General features: G+C 43.6%; 1 protein-coding gene across 5 annotated transcripts in view; it reads left to right on the forward strand.

Moving 5' to 3' along the window:
- Window positions 1-327: 327 nt before the first annotated feature.
- The window catches only part of LOC309656937 (uncharacterized protein), a 78,770-nt gene continuing 61,946 nt past the window's right edge, over window positions 328-17,151 (forward strand). Inside the window, exons 1-5 of one of the 5 annotated variants that reach the window (XR_014261621.1) lie at window positions 3,271-8,644; window positions 9,450-9,623; window positions 10,044-10,115; window positions 13,394-13,485; window positions 16,215-16,644. Coding sequence is in view for 4 of the 5 variants with exons in the window: in XM_082453924.1 (XP_082310050.1) it covers window positions 8,529-8,644; window positions 9,450-9,623; window positions 10,044-10,115; window positions 13,394-13,485; window positions 16,215-16,465 (705 nt within the window). In the remaining variant the exon portion in view is untranslated. Of the gene's footprint in view, window positions 8,645-9,076; window positions 9,118-9,384; window positions 9,624-10,043; window positions 10,116-13,393; window positions 13,486-16,214; window positions 16,860-17,151 lie in introns of those variants that run through there. The other 4 variants (XM_082453924.1, XM_082453927.1, XM_082453925.1 and 1 more) reach the window with 4 other exon arrangements.

The raw sequence follows: 17,151 nt of genomic DNA on the forward strand, positions 1-17,151 counted from the left end.
CCTTCTGGAAAGGATTCACCATTCTAGATGCTATTAAGAACATTTGTGATTCATGGGAAGAGGTCAAAATACCAACAGTAACAGGAGTTTAGAAGTTGATTCCAACCCTCATGGATGACTTTGAGGAGTTCAAGACTTCAGTGGAGGAAGTAACTGAAGATGTGATGGAAAATGCAAGAGAAACAGAATTGGAAATGGAGCCTGAAGATGTGACTAAATTGCTGTAATCTCAAAATTTTAGTGGATGAAGAGGTGCTTCTTATGGTTGAGGAAAGAAAGTGATTTCTTCACTCCTGGTGAAGATGATGTGATGGTTGTTGAAATGACAACAAAGGATTTAGAATATTACATAAACTTAGTTGATGAAGCAGTGGCAGGGTTTGACAGAATTGACTCCAGCTTTGTAAGAAGTTCTACTGTGAGTAAAATGCTATCAAACAGCATTTCATGCTACAAAGAAATCTTTTGTGAAAGAAAGAGTCAATCAATTTGGCAAACTTCATTGTTGCCTTATTTTAAGAAATTACCAGAGCCATCCCAACCTTTAGCAACCACCACCCTGTTCAGTCAGCAGCCATCAACATCGAGGCGAGATCCTCCACCAGAAGAAAGATTATGACTCACTGAAGGCTCAGATGATAGTTAGCATTTCTTAACAATAAAGTTTTTTAAAATTAAGGTATGTAGGACTTCCCTGGTGGCACAGTGGTTAAGAATCCACCTGCCAATGCAGGGGACACGGGTTCTATCCCTGGTCCAGGAAGATCCCAAATGCCGCGGAGCAACTAAGCCCGTGCGCCACAACTACTGAGTCTGCGCACCACAACTACTGAAGCCCACGCACCCTAGAGCCCGCGCACCGCAACTACTGAGCGCAAGTGCCACAACTACTGAAGCCTGTGAGCTCTAGGGTCCACGTGCCACAACTACTGAGCCCACGTGCTGCAACTACCGAAGCCTGCTTGCCTAGGGCCCATGCTCCACAACAAGAGAAGCCATCACAATGAGAAGCCCGTGCACTGCAACGAAGAGTAGCCCCCGCTCACCACAACAGGAGAAAGCCCGCACGCAGCAACGAAGACCTAACGCAGCCAAAAAAAAAAATTAAGGTATGTACATTCTTTTTAGACATAATGCTATTGCACACTTAGTAGATAACATTAAGTGTAAACATAACCTTTATGTGAACTGGGAAACCAAAGAATTTGTGTGACTTGCTTTATTGTGATATTTGCTTTTTAAATGTTATTCACTTTATTAAGGTGGTCTGGAACCTAATTTGCAGTGTCTCCAAGGTATGCGTAAAAAGAAAACATGTTAAGTACTCGGAAGAAAGTTAAACAGGTGACATTAGAGAATGGCTAAATCACAAGAGGGAGTCAGTCATGCAAAGACCAGAGGGAGGAGCATCTTAGGCACCATTTTTTTTTTTTTATTGTCCTTTGCCCCTTGTGGTTCTCCATTCCCTCTTTACTCAGCTTAAAATTCAGAGTCAATAGACATAATCACTCCCTAAACTCCCTTGATCACCTTAATTCTGTCATACTGGTTGGCAAACTCACAACCCTGGTTAAATCCAACTTTCTACCCACACTGGTCTCACTTTAAGCTTGTCACGAGGAACTTAAGAAGGCCCTTACTGTTCCCCAGCTAACATCCTCCATCTCCCTGATCCATTCACTTTCCTGCACTCTACAGTCATACGTTCACTTTCTGCTAATGGACTATTTTACACCTGTGCCTCTCTTTTCCCCCATCTTCACTCTCAGCTGATGACTGTGCTTCTTTCTTGAGAAAACTGAAGGATCAGAAGAGAGCTTCCACTTGCTCCTACCACATCCACATGTCCGTACAGGTGTACATGCTTAGACCCCGTCCTTCCTGCATGCTCCGTGATCCTACGTAAAAGCTTCCACTTATGCATTCTTCCCCTCCCACAGCAGACTCAAGAACACCAGACCAGCAAATCCTACCTCCATCCTACATCATGAACTTTTCCTCTACTGGATCATTTCCATCAGTATATGAATTTTTTCAAGCACTTTCAAGACAAGCAAACAAAAATCTTGCCTTGATCTGATTTCCCTCATTTGATTATTACCTTATTTCTCTGTTAGCTTTTGTAGCCAAACAGTTGTCTATACTAGCTGCCTCTAATTCCTCTTCTCCTGTTCTCATCTCCAATCCATCTTTTGTGCCACCACTGATCTGTTTTTTTCAAGGCCAACAAAACCGACAAAAATAAAACCCTACCATAAAGAAAAATGAATGAGGCAGCCCTGAGTAAAAGAAGAGGGTGGGGTAGGGGGGAGAAAATCTTAAATTCTAGCAGCTGGATTGACTCCCTGTATCATAAGAATTCCTTAGGTAAACTGTCTTCTTTCCTCTCCTTTTGAAAAATACTTCCTTTCTATACATTTTATTTTTTCTGGAATCTACTGTTGCCCAGCTTCTGAATATCAGATTAACCTGCTCACCATTTAGGGGAAAGGAGAGTAAAACAAAATCATAGCAGCGAGTGAGAGAGCTTTCATTTACATTTAACTACGAAATCAATGTGGAATCTCAGAAACCTAAAAGACTCTTTTACCCAACCAGGAATGATTTTTTTTTTTAAGTTTGAGAAAGAATTAGCCCCCAAACAATATCCCTCTATTCTAAAATGAATGTAGTTGCCATTTGTGATAATTTTGAGCTATCCCTCTTTATAAATGGCCTTGCCAGAAATTTTGTATATTAACCGCAGGCAGGTTAGAAAGTCTGGCTGCAGTACTCTGCTTACTGATGTTATCAAAAGGGACAACTGTGACTTACCTCAGTGAGGTGGCCTCAAACCCTTTGCAGGCAAGGTGGTTCCTATTGGGGACTGCACCGCATGAGGCTGACATTTGACAGCTGTCCTGGTCAGTTGGATAATACAGGAAACATCATGGATTGTGGAGACCAGCGCTTAGCAAAATGCAAGTCACAACCCATTAGTGGGTTATGAAATTAATATCGTGGGTTAACCAATTATTTTAAAATTAATTAATTAATTTTATTTTTGGCTGCATTGGGTCTTTGTCGCTGTGCGCAGTCTTTCTCTACTTGCAGCGAGCAGGGGCTACTCTTCGTTGGGGTGCCCGGGCTTCTCATTGCGGTGGCTTCTCTTTTTGCAGAGCGTGGGCTCTAGGCGTGTGGGCTTCAGTAGTTGTGCTCATGGGCTCTAGAGCGCAGGCTCCGTAGTTGTGATGCACAGGCTTAGTTGTTCCACGGCATGTGGGGTCTTCCCAGACCAGGGATCGAACCCGTGTCCCCTGCATTGGCAGGTGGATTCTTAACCACTGCGCCACCAAGGAAGTCCACCAATTTTTAGAAGATGAAATAGAATAGAAAATATCAGAGTTCAACACACACACTCACATTATGACATAGTTCACGAGACTTTGGCTTCCATTATGAAGAGGTGCATCCTGGATCATAAAATTAAAATTTTAAAAATTAAAGCCACTAGTCTAGATCCATTCATAATGCAAAAGCCAGAGTGGTTGAATGCGCTAATCAAAATTAGAGGACGTTTGGAAAATTTCCACATCATTTTGAGCATCGTATATCACCAGGCATATATGCCTGACACAGAGGAAATCCAGAGAACTTTAGAGAGAAGCTTTCCTGTATAGAACCAGGTGAAGAGCTTGAAATTAGTTTCTAACCTAAATTACCATCATAGAGACTTTATAATTTACAATCCACTTTCACAAACTTCATCTTATTTGAGTCTCTTGTTCAGCCTTTGTAGTAGGCAAGACAGGAAGATGACAGGATCTGAGACAGGTTTCAATGATCTATTTAGTTTAGTCAGGAGCCCAGCCAGCAGCTGGGAGAAAGGATCTAGCCCCACAGCCCCATGGAGAGAATTGGCAAGGGTGCAAAACCACGTGTGGGTCCCAGCCAAATAAACGGAGGTTCAGGGAAGAACTCCAGTTTCAGGAGGGAGAATGGAAAAGATGAACAGGAACTAGGGCAGAAGCCCAGGTATTAAACAAGGCTCACAGGTGGCCAGGCTCATCCCCAGCACACTGGATTCTAAGCTCACCCTTGCAGAGTTCCAGATCCCATAACCGGCTTTTGAAGAAGCAGCAGAAGAATATCATGTGGATAAGGGGCAGGATGGAGAGGCTCTCAAGTACTGATAAGGGCATGAAGAGACCAGTGGGGAACGGCAAGTTAATTAATCTGGCTGGCATGAGTAGTGAGGGCTGCCAGATAAAATACAAGATGCCCCTTTAAATCAGGATTTCAGATAAACAATGAATATTTTAGTATAAGTATGTCTCATGCAATATTGGGGAGACATTTATACCAAAAAATTGTTGTTTCTCCGAAACTTACATTAAACTGGGCAGCCGGTATTTTTATTTACTAAATCTGGTACTCCTACATGTGGGTCTTATGGAGGATGCGGCTAGAAGGCTTGGCAGAACAAGACCACGAAGAATCTTGTGTGCCATGCTGGGCAGATAATGGGGAACCATGAAAAATTTTAAGCAGGGGAATAATATAATCGGGTTTGTATTTTAGAATCACCATTATAGTAGCCCTTTGAAGAACAAAATAGTTCAGAAAGACAGGAACTGAGAGACCAGAAAGCTGTTTAAATAGCCCAGACTCGAGGAGAATTGAAAATAACTGCTCACTTCACAATTCTGCCTAACGCTAGTGAGATTCCCAGGTTCATGTGGGCAACAGAGACCAAACTATTCTTTCAAGAGCCGCTCTTTGTTTCAAGGAACAAAAACTTTTGAGGTGGGGCAAGGAATATATATATTTTGTCTTGCCCAAACCCTGTGTCTGTCACATACTTCTTGAGGAAGCTGGAAAGATATGTGTATATATCCATCTCCATGTAGTAAGCTCATGTCTTGTTCACCGTCACATCCCCGAAGGTAATCAATAAACACTTGTTGAATGAGTTCCTTAAGGGCAAAGTCTATCTTCACCATCTTTGTTTCCTTAGCATCTGACCCAGGGCTGGGAATAAGTTTCTCAGAAAATAGTTCTTGATTAAAGCGATCTAATTAATTAACAACCAGAAGTGCTTCCTATTAACTACATTTGTCCAACAGTACGTCAAAGGTACAACCTGGCATATTTTTCACAACCTGGCAAAAGAAGCCTGTCTCATCTATGGGACCAGAAAACTTTTCAAAAGCTGCATAATGATGCTGATTAGAGGGAGTTTTAAATGTAATTTTCCTCGTTTGTGTGAAAATGAGTGGGGTTTATTTTTCTTTTGAGGTGTTTTGTTTGTTTGCTTGTTCGTTTGTTTGGTATTTTCCTAACTGCTTCCACAAGTATTGTCAGTACCTGGCTATTAATAAATCTAGATCTTAATTAAGTATTTCTCAGATAGATCATCATAAAGTGGTATGAACCAAGTACTTGTCTTCAGTCCTCCAGTATCAGTATAGTTACTGGCATATGTATCTTTTCCAAGGCTGAAGTGTGAACTTGAAGGCAGGACTTTATTCTTATTTATCTTCATAGTCACAGAACTTTTACCAATAGCAGTTTTGTTGAAGGGTCAAGAGTAGGAAGCCAAAAGGGATAGACTAATTCTAAAAACTGCATGGGGTAAATACAAATACAATAACAACATTATTACAGCTGCTTGTTATTAAAAATTATGTTCCAAGGACGATGAGAGGTCTTTACATATATTTTATTAAATTTTGATTAAATTTCAGTCCTAAAAACTCCTCTTTGAGGTAGGTGTTGTAATCCTCATTTTATGCATAAAGAAACAGAGAATCAGAACTGATGAATAATTTACCCAGGATGACACAGCTAATAGATTTGGCAGAGCTGAGATTAGGACCTGATTCCAAAGTTCATCTCACACACCAAGAATTGTCATTTTGCAAGTGTGTATTCGAGAGATGAAAGAAGAGTTGTTGAGTGTGCCTATAAGAGTTCTCTTTAATCAGCAACTATGTAATACCCCAGAGGACTAAAGTTTGATAAAGAATATCGTGATGTGAGTGCACGGATGTGGAAGACAAGAGATAGAGAGGTATTCCCTATATTTTTGAGCTGTGTCCCTTTTTTCTCTGTTGAGCTTTGTATTTAAGGGAGCACATGACATTACCTATAATTAGGCTTCATCTCCACCTTGCTGGAAGTTGTTATTTTTGCCCTTAAAATTATTATCACACTGTTATTATCTGGGATGAAACATATGAACTTTAGATGTTACGATCAGTAATATCAGCTTGTCTGCCCTATCCAAAGGAATACGTGCAGTTCATGCTCAGATATGCAATGGAACCTCATCGATCTGGATGTGTCTGAGCTCACCTGTGACAGTCCAGATCCTTCTCCAAGCTGTAAATATAATTACATTTATCAGCTTTTCTCCAATCCTTTAAAGTTGCAAATGTGCACTTTTTGTCCAGATGCTGACATCTTTCCAGCAGCCCTCTTCCGCTTGCTCAACTGCCAGCCTCCTCACTTAGTTCACTGGGTTCCAGGAAGAATCCGAGTCTCATAAAGAATGCTGCCTCTTATAATTTAATTCCAGGCTGAGCAGAGTAAAATCAGTTTGAACCTCACCAACCTCTTGGAGTCTATGAAAGCAAAACTCAAAGGGCAAGTGTTGGCATAACTAATTATATGAATTAGATGGAATTTGAAGAGGAACCAAATATGGTAAAAAGAGGGGAGACAGCAGTTGTTTTAAAAAAAAATTGAAAAAGCAAATTATGTTTTTCTTGGCTCTGTAAATTAGAAGCCAAAAAATGTTCCGCAGAGGTGTAAGAATCAAAAAGCATCTCCAGTGTTCCGCTTTCACCAAAAACATGGAAGAAATTTCCTAGAAATGGTCAGGATGGAATTATGGAAAAAATCCTCTTCAGACCTTCACTGGCTCATTCATTGCCAGGCAGGGTGCTAAACATGGGAGATATAAGATTAACATGGCCGTGACCCTCAAAGCTTACCCTCTAGTTCAGGGAGGTACAGCAACTGTCCTGTACAATGAAGTGTGAAAGGCACCAGGAAATAAATATAAAAGGGACACAGTGGGTGCACAAAGGGGGAGTGGCCATCTCTGTGATTCTAATAAAATTACCTCATAGCAATCATGTAGGGTTGTTCAGTGAGACGGCAAACTCTCGCATGGAAAGGTGAAGGAGAACCTGAATTAACAGATATACTGGAGTCAAGGCACAAGGAAGGGGGTTTTGAAGAAGCAATCAGTTCACAACAGTCCTAAGACGTGAATGATCTGGCAAGTGTTCTCCATCTTTAATTTCTAGGATATGAATTTCACAAAGCAGAATTGCTGCTATACGTCGTCGCTAAGTTAACTCCCCCCCTCCTTTCCATCGCCACCCCACTAACAGATGTATCAGGTGAGTAGGGCTCAATTCGAATTAAATGTGTCACCTGGGGCAACTCCTCACTACGCAGGGCCTCAGTTTCTTCGCCTGTAAAGTGAGAAACCCGAACCCACTCTTAAGTCCATTTCTGCTCAGAATTACGAAATAGGACAAGAAACCAGAAAGGAAACTCAAGAGAAACAAAAGTGAAAGTGCCCAAAGGAAATACAGTAGTAAACAAAAGCACAAAATTCTATAGCTCACTGAAAAATGTGGCAGAGTTCCCAAATACTTTTTTCAGCAACCCGTGAACACGAGACTTGGGAGAGAATGAAATGCCTATCACGCCCTCTGAATGTGAATGAGATGAGTGTAACAGGAATCCACCTTGCTCCATGCAACTGTCATCTTAAACAATGACCCTGAACAACCATTTATTAAAATTTTCTTTCTAAATAAGTCAATCCGCGATGAAAGGTCTGTCCCCACGTAACAAACCCCACGGACCACCACACAAGGGTGTGTCCCGTTTTGGGAAGAGAGAGAAAAGGGGGTAGAGAAAGAGAGGAAGGATTCGAACCAATATTAGGTTCTGCCTAGTGTTGCCACGCGGTTGTCATGCAGCACATCATGGAAGCAAACTATTTTAAAACTTGGGAAATACAGTAGCCTTTAAACTTGATCATTTCCTCCTTCACGGTGTTAGTGAGACTTCTCTGCACGTAACCCAGAACTGTACACCCGCCCGGGAGGGAGAGCGCGAGCTCTGGGGTGGACCGGCAAGTGGAGGCAGCCAGAGGAAGGGACCAAGCTGACAGCTTCGCAGAGCGTTGGCGGCGGGTGTGAGACCGGGACCCGCGACCGCCACGGCTACAGGGCTCGATCTGGACTCTCCGGAGTCACAGGGCTCCCAAGGTGGGAGGATGCTCCCTGCCCACTGCGGGAGCCTCCCTCCTCTGCGCAGAGACGGCAAGAGCGCGCACTCGCGCGCGCGCGCGCACACATCATTCCCCTGGAGTTGTGTCTTGTCTCTTTTGTTTTTCTCCCTTCCCGGTCATGAGACCCGGAAGTTTTTTTTTTTTTTTTTTTTTTTTTTAATCCTGTCTCTCTCTTTTCCAACCCCCACCCCCCCAATCTATCACATGGCAGAGATAGAATAAAAACAGAAAAATGGCGACGGTCACGTTGTGGCGAGCACGTTGTATCCTTGCTGCGTCATTAGATAATCCTCATGCAAATAGCTTGAAGAACAAAGGAAGGGGGGCCCGGGACCCCCGGGGGCGCAGGTGGGTGTGGGGGCGGCGTGCCGGGCGCGGGGGCGGCGGTGCGCGCGCCGAGCCGAGCGCCGGCGGGAGGCGTGCGGCCGCGCGGGGCTCCGTGCGCCGAGTGTCTACGTCCGTGTGCGCGCCCCTGCGGCGCGGTGGAGCGCTGGCCGGGCCGCTCCTGGCCGGGTCTCGCGGCACCAGAGCCAGCCACCCGCCCGCCCGGCGGCACGGGAAGCCGGGGGCCGAGGAGAGCCGTTCCGGTGAGGCCGGCCGCGAGGCGCGCACACGCACACGCCGCCGCGGGGCTCGGCCGGCTCGGCGGCCGCGCGGGGGGCGGGCCGAGGGCGGGCCGGGCGGGGGCCGAGGGCGCGCCGCTGCCCGGCGCTGGGCGGCCGCCTGCAGCCGCCGCGGGGGACCGCACGCAGCTCGCCACCTCGGGGTGGGCGGCGGCACTGGGCGGGCTGGGACCCCGCACTCTCGCACCGACTTGGAGGGTATTGCTGGGCTGGGTCTGTTGTGCTTGGGGTGTGTTTTTTTTCCTGCGGGGGGGGGGCGGGGGCGACCTCGCCCATCGGTATTTGCGTGGTTTCCCTCTGGCCCTCGCTGGGGTGTCAGGAGCGACGCAGGTTGGACGAGGGCGCGGGGAGACCCCCGGTGCCCCGCTCCGGCCCCCCGGCGGGCCGGCGGCGCGGAGGGGCGGGGCGGGTATGTGTAAATGTTGCGCACTCGCTTTTCCCCCACCCCCGCTTGCTTCCAGGCAGCTGGCGTGGGTCCCTCGCCGTCCGGCGGCGACTGTAAATAGAGCCTGGATGTTGTTTACATGAAGGATCCGGCGGGAGGAGTCTGCGGGGAGGAGGCGGAGGAGGAGGAGGGAGGGAGGAGAAAGGAAGATCGGAGTCCCGGCGGCAGCGGCGGCGGCGGCGGCAGTTCGGGGTGAGGGTGAGCCCTGCGCGGCGCGGGCACCGGGCGCTACCACGAGGCCGGGACGCTGGACCCTGGGGTAGGAGGGAGAATGGGCGCGGGGCGGGGAGAAGGGGTCTGTCAGAGTGGCATTTTTAGCTTACAACCTGCCACGCAGATTCTCCGGAGCGATAGGGGAGGGGTTTGCGGGGAGGGCGGGGAAGACTCGATTTCTCTGCACGTTCATTCTCCTATCCCCAATCTTTTCCCGCTTCCTCTCGGGGCTCACCTGTTTATTTCCATCAGCCAGAGCTTTCAGTTTTTATTTAGGCATGAGAGGCTGTTTCTTTTTTTAGAAGCGTAATTGGGGAGGGGGGTGCGTGGCTGTAATTTATGCCGGTCCCGGTCGCTTTTCAAGAAGGGGGAGGGGACTTGGCGGAGACCTCCTGCTCCTGGCCGTAGCTAACCCCAGGATTTCTCCCTGCCTTCCTGCGGCCACGGAATCTTTTCCCTCACTCAGCTACCCGCAGGCCAGCTGCCACCTTCTTGGAGAAGGACCACACCTGTGTTTATTCCTCGCTTTGGAAGAGAGGTGAGCTGAGAAACCGGGAAATCCTGTGTTCCCCAAAGCTCTTAGCCAGCCATCCCATCCCAGAATTGGCCAGAAAGTGCTGCTTTCACCTGCTGATTGCGCTGGGCACGCCCATCCCCCCACCCCGGCAAGTTGTGGTCTACAGATGTGTTGGGATTTTCTCTTGCCTCTGGACCTGCACCCCACCACCCGGCAACTAACTGCTGGGTTTAGATTGAGAGAGAAGTGATCCCCTTGGATTTAGTGTGCGTTCTGCATTCCCCAGTGGGTCTTCCAATGGAATCATCTGCTCTTCCATCACAGCCCCCTTTATTCTTCCGCTAAGAGCTTAGTCCAGAATCTGGCCGAAGAAGCCAGTCTCTGGCTCTCTTTTTCTGGGCTCCACCCTGGCCCCTCTTGGTTCTCCAGAGCCAAACACGCCTCCCAAGCAGAAGGCACACCCTGCCCTAAATCTCTTCCATTCCAAAAGGGAGGGGAAAACAGTGGAAGAGAAGGGAGCCAGGGGTCTTCCTTCTGTCCTGAGTATCCCCAACAGCATTTCCCTCTTGAAGCTTGCTGTATTTATAATCCCTTTCTTCTTTTTATCAGCTGCTCCCCCCACCTTTTGCCCCTAGTCCTATGATAGATACTTAGGGAGGTGCGGATGGGGGGGGTGGATTGTCACCCCTTTTCCTTGGTGCGAGGCATTTTCCTTCTCCTCGGTCTTTTCATTTTTGAGATGCTTAACAAGTAAAATATGTAAATATGTTTGCATGCTTATTTGAACTTGTTTTTTTGCTGGCTAATGAATAGCTGGGACTCAGAAGGGAGGGAGGGGAAAGCTACGAGAGGTGCATATTCCCATATTCCCGCTGGTGTCCCCCACATGAACATCCCCAGCGTTGCTGGAGGAGACCCTTCTGTGAAAGCCAACAGTCTCCCTTCCATGACATCACCACCTAAGCCCTTCCAACTTTAGCTTCAGAACAGGAAGAAGGCTCAAAATAGAACTACCTTAGGAATCCAGCTCCTTTTAGAAGATCAACTTTTAAATCAGCTGCAGGAGGAACACTGAACTTTGACATGGGTAGAGAAAGCTGTAGTGTTTGTAGTAATTGGTTCTTTTGGGGAAGGGTATGGGGATACTTCCCACGTATATTCACCAAATGCTTTTCTCAAGGTAAGTGGGGTACCTAGACCGATGGATGATTAATCGGATGGTTCTAGATTCTTTATTGAATTATTCATGTGTTTCGGTATGTCAGCAGTAACGAGTACTTTTCAGAATAAATTAAAGAGGGGCTCCTAGAATGTGCTCTAGAGTCTGCTAGAGATAGAGGAGGTTGTTCGTGGGGAGGGAGCTTTTGAAGGCGAGGAATCTGAGGATGCAGTGACAGCTGTTGTGAGTATGGAAGTTGAGAGGCTTACTATAAACAATGCCTGTAACTTTTGCAGGGTGACTAATATCCTGGACAAAGAAGTAATGATGTCAGGATTTTCCACCTTTACCTCGAAAATTAACTCCATATCTTTGAATCATGATGTCTCCATTTTTTTCCCTGAATTCTCTGAGCAGAAAGAGTTGTTCAGTCTTTAGGAAGGGCTGCTTAATGAATGATCATCACTGAAGTATTAACGACAATAAGGATTAGAAGTAAGGCAGAAAATACGTGGCATAATTTGAGTACCTGGTGGGTGCTGTAGAATGACTTGCTGGGTGAAGGGTTCCGGTTTGAAAAAAATCCGAATGACAGGACTTTCTCTACCTGCATTAATGCAGTAGCCACTAGCCACGTGTGGCTGTCAAGCACCTGCAATCTGGCTAGGGTGATAAGTTGATTTTTAAATTAATAATTGGTGTTCCATTCAGTTTTTGGAAAACTTCGTTATGTTTGGAAACAAGTTGGGTATGTGCAGCTACTTTTTAAGCTGTAACTTTTATGAAATCTAAATACGGATTGAGTATTTCTGATGAAAATTTAGTGTTCGAATTGACACGTGTTATAAGTGAATATGCTCTGGATTTCAAAGACTTAGTACAAAAAAAGAGTAAAATATCTCACTAATTATGTTTATATTGATTACATGTTCCAATGAAAATATTTTGGGTGTATTGTGTTAAGTGAAATTTATTGTTAATGTCACTTTAACCTGTTTATTTTTTAGTTTTTTCAAAATGTGACTACTGGACTATCTAAAATTACATAGCTTGCTTTTTACTTTTCTGGGACAGCACTGGCCTGTAGCATCGCTCCTTTTTCTCCCTGGATTAATTTCAAAAGAGATGACTGCATGAAATACAGTTCCTTCATGTTTGTCAACCATGTACTTTCCCCTGCTATTTTCCATTTGGAGATTTGGGGGCCCCAAGAATTAACTATCACAGTATATGAGACTAATAGTGACTGCCCTGCAGATTTCTATGCAGGAGGCGTGCCCTGCTCAGGAAGGTCAATAAAGATGTCCTGGGTACTGGAAGGGCTGATAGGGGTGTCTTGGAAAAATGTAGCGATCCACATATCTGGCCAGAGCTGCTTTTGTAAAAGGTTCCTGGGCATGCCAAAATATATCAGAGAACAGTTTGTGGTACTGTAACAGTAATGACACCTGGTGGCATCTTAGTGATGCCACCCACCTTTGTTTATTTTCTCTTTCTTTGCATTCACTTTCTGCCCTCATTTCATAGCTCCATTGGTGGTAATTGGGCCCACAAAGTTCCTGACCCTTTTCCTCCAACAAAAAGTATAATGCTGACCTGAATGGAGATGTTGCTATCTTTACCTGAATGGAGATGTTGCTATCTTTACCTGAATGGAGATGTTGCTATCTTTACCTGAATGGAGATGTTGCTATCTTTGGAATTTGGCTTTATCTAATGAGATTCAGTAATGGCAGTGGAAGGGACTTGGGCATTTAGTACTCTTCCCTCATTTTGTAGATGACAAACTGTCAGGTACCTTGCCGGTTGACATATAGAGAGAGGAATTAAGCATGTACGTTTGTTGATAAGCTATTTAGAGAATCGCTGGGAAATAAAGAAGTTTGTTAATGAATTAGGCAAGTATTTGTTGAGCTTGCACTGTGTGGAAAGGACTGTGATTAATGTGGAAGGACATGAAGACAGCAGTCTCTGACTTCAGGAACAATACTGTTGATTTGAGGAAATCAGATGTAAACAGTACCAAAGGAAATCACAGTTTAAGATATAGCACTTCATAATGAGTGCAGTACCTCTGTGTTACAAGTAGAAATGTGTTCCTTTTCTATGTGTTACAAGCAAAAATGTGTTCCTTTTCCAGATGTAGGAATAGAAGCTCTGAGAATGGTGGACTCTTCAGAAAAAAGGAGTGTGATTGTGTTTCCGGAACAGCCCAAGGCTCTAGAAGTAGAGGTCAGTGCACGTCTTTGGTATTGCCCCCTTTAGCTGTCCGTTAAGGGAATTTGAGACATAAGACCCAGCATTTCTAAATGGCAGTGCTGCCACTAATGAGGAAATCATAGATTAATTGGAGACACCCAGGGTTTTTAGAGACGACTAGCTAGGGGTGGATCATTTTGAAGTCAGCTGGTGTATTTTTGACTGGTTATTCTAAAAGGGTATGATAACAGGTGAGACGGAATAAAACTGACTTGTGAGCAGACTGAAATCCAAAACCTGGGGAAAAAAATTAAATCTCAAGCAAAATCCAACAGTGAAATAAGTAGACAGTTGGACTACAAGTGTGTATTCTGAGTACACATGTAAAGGGGAAAGGCCCATAGAATAGAATATTATATTCTATTAAGCGTTAAGTGGGATGGTCCATTTATTTGTAGATTTTTAGTCTCCTGGAGCCTTTTTGGACTAAAATCCCCACCAGTTCGTTCCTGTTTCTGTCTCTGCATTATTGTATAGAGACCTGTGTTAGGTTTTTTTTTCTACGTGACCTGCTGAGGTTATGCTGCGTGACTGTTTAGAGGCCAGTGCTTGGAATGGGTAAAACAATGTCACCCCCTCTGTAATTACTCCCAGTTAATGCTTCTCTGTGAGAATTGGGGCTGACTTGGCCAAGGCAGTCGTCCATGGCTTTTCCTTGCCATTTTAGCTGATTTATTTCTCCTACAGAAAGAAAGAAATGTGTAACCCCCTTATTCCTGGTTTCCTACTAATCTTGGCACAAGTTAGTTTTCAAACACTATTACCAGCAAAGCTTTGCCATGAAACGCAGGTATGCATTCTCTGTATTTCTGACAAAGCAGTAGTTGACATTTGGCATTTTCTGTTGACAGTACATTTTTATAACATGACGGTTTGGTCAAATTTGCACATTTTATAATGTCACTGAGTTGGATTGTGGTTTTCAAGTTGGGGAAGAAAAAAACATCACACTTTAGTAAAAGACCAGTGGATTTAAATTAACCTATTTAAACTAGTTTAGTTTTAAATTATTGTCAGATATTTTGCATGCCAGCAGTTCATTTTATGATCCCTCCAGTTATTTAATATATAATCAGATACTTAAAAGTTCAAAATCACTGTATTTTCACTTTCAGTCTATTGATAAGAGAGACGTGACATGTTTTTTGTGTATGCATTTGTACTCCACAAGGTCTAAAAGCACATTTTTAGTATACCAGTTTGCCAGTAGTACTTGGTTTTCTAGTTGATAATATTTGGTGCATGCATCACGAAGAAATTGTTCTCAGTTGTATCATTTTCATCATAGAAGAACTGAGTTTAAAATCAGGTTGACCTCTGGAGGAAAGCATTTTACATCATTATTTTTTTCTTCCTCTCTTACTGTGCAGTATACTTTCGTACTGTAGCATTAGCACCTGCCATCATTTGTTTTAAAATTAAAATAAGTCAATTTTTGTAAGAAAAATCTACCGAGAAAGAAGTGTTTCTGATAGATTTAGTTTTTTAAATGCGCATTTATAAGAAATAATTTCCATGAAGAAATAAAACATTTTAAGTGTTTACTAGTATTTATAAAATACAGTTCTGAAAACCCACATTTTTTTCTTCCTTGAAACTGCTTTAGAGTTATTCTGAGAAAATATTAATTTAACTCTTCACAGAATAATGGCAGTTTGCTTTTTGTTATTACTTGGCCTCTAGGCTCCCCGCCCTATCCCCCCGTGCCCAGTTTAGGTAGAAAAAGAAATGAGGGAAAATTAAGGAAGTAAAGGAAATACTCTTTGTTTTTTGTACCAAAAATCTTTAGTTGTCTGATTTTTGGTCATGGCTAAGAGAGTGAATTTCATCTTTGTAGTACATTGCAAACATTAAGTTCGTGTTTGTTGACTTCATATTTAGACATTCAGTTGCATTAGTACTCAGTCTTTGCGAAGAACAGTCTAATAACTACTAAGTATATCAGAGTTAACTTATTTGTCCCCATACTTACCCTCTAGTATCTCAGAGTAAGTATTCATCTTTTCCAAAACTGACAGAACTTGTGGCTGGGAATTGTTCGGTGGTGATCTTTTTATCCTTTTTGATGTATCAGCTATCTAAAATTTCATTCTCAAATAATCACAATATCTGTGTTCATGTAACAGATGTTTATAGTTTGGGTGAAAATGTGTGACTATTTCCAGGAACCTTAGGTTAAGGGATCCAATTTTTTTTTTTTTAATCTTCATTGCCCTCTCGTGTTTCAACTCTGTATTACATCAGTTGGCTAAGACCTAGGTGATGACCTCTTTAACTTTTACATATTTTTGCACTTTAGAGAATGTTGTTTTAATTTGTATGTGGGTGGATTGTTTCATTGGATATTCCTTTTCTGAAGATAAGGTCAGTTTCATAGTGCATTAAAGTTAACAGTTGAGCTAGGCTCGCTGTACTCTATTTTCTGACCTATGCTGATCTAAAGAATTGATTGATCTCTCTGACTTATTTGAAGTAGAGAGCTAATATCTAATTTGCATATAATGAGTCTTTGAAGCTGAGCCAATGCCTAATTGAAAACACAATTATTTTTCAAGTATCTGTCAAGTTCCACTCATATTGAAATAACTTGAGAGCTTATGACTGACATGGAAAAAAAAATGAGTGACTCATGGCTTTAATAAGTTGATTATTCTGAAGCCTGAATTCTAGTTTCAGAATCTTTTTGTCCTTTTTATTAAAAGTACATCATCCCCGGGACTTCCCTGGTGGTCCAGTGGTAAAGAATCTGCCTTACAATGCAGGAGACAAGGGTTCGATCCCTGGTTGGGGAACTAAGACCCCACATGCTGCGGGGCAACTAAGCCTGCGCGCGCCACAACTACGGAGCTTGCGCACCTCAACTAGAGCCTGCGTGCTGCAAACTACAGAGCGCACGCACTCTGGAACCCACGCACCACAACCTGAGAAGAGAAAATCCGCATGCGACAACTAGAGAGAAGCCCGCGCACCACAAGGAAGAGCCTGTGCGCCGCAGTGAAAGATCCTGCGTGCCTCAACGAAGATCCGCGTGCCAACTAAGACCCAGTGCAGCGAGAGATAAAAATAAATAATAAATCTTTTAAAAAAAAATGTACATCATCCTTGAAGATGACTTCAGGGTACATCTCAAAGGTACAGATAATTTCAAAGCAAGTAATGTGTATGTGTTGGTTTTTTAAAAGGCATTCCAGAGGTTAACGATCCTTCACCCTAACTGTAAAATTGACATAACTATAGTGAAAAACACCTCACAGGTGTGATAAATATGTAATCATCATCAGTGTCATCAATTTGAGTATATTCTTAGCACTCAGAGCAAGAACAATAAAAGTCATTCTTTTTGCTAATTTTTCTTAAATCGTAAAACTCCCACAAGCTTCTGCTTCATGATCTGAGATGCTGAGAAAACTAAAAATTTTAAGCAAAAAGTAGATGTTCTTAGAAACTTTGTTTGCATAAATTGTGTAAACTGAATATCCCCTTGATGGAGTTGAATGGCTAGGTTGGGGTAAAGAAAAAAGCACTAGGTTCAATTGTTTTGACATGGATTTGAACTCAGGTTCAATGTAACTTAGTGGTATGATCAGGTGAATCACCTAACCTCTCTTAGGTTTTTATTCTCTTTCTGTAAAAAGGGCT

The sequence above is a fragment of the Balaenoptera physalus genome (assembly GCF_965194825.1).
Source record: "Balaenoptera physalus genome assembly, chromosome: 1".
NCBI lineage: Eukaryota > Metazoa > Chordata > Mammalia > Artiodactyla > Balaenopteridae > Balaenoptera > Balaenoptera physalus.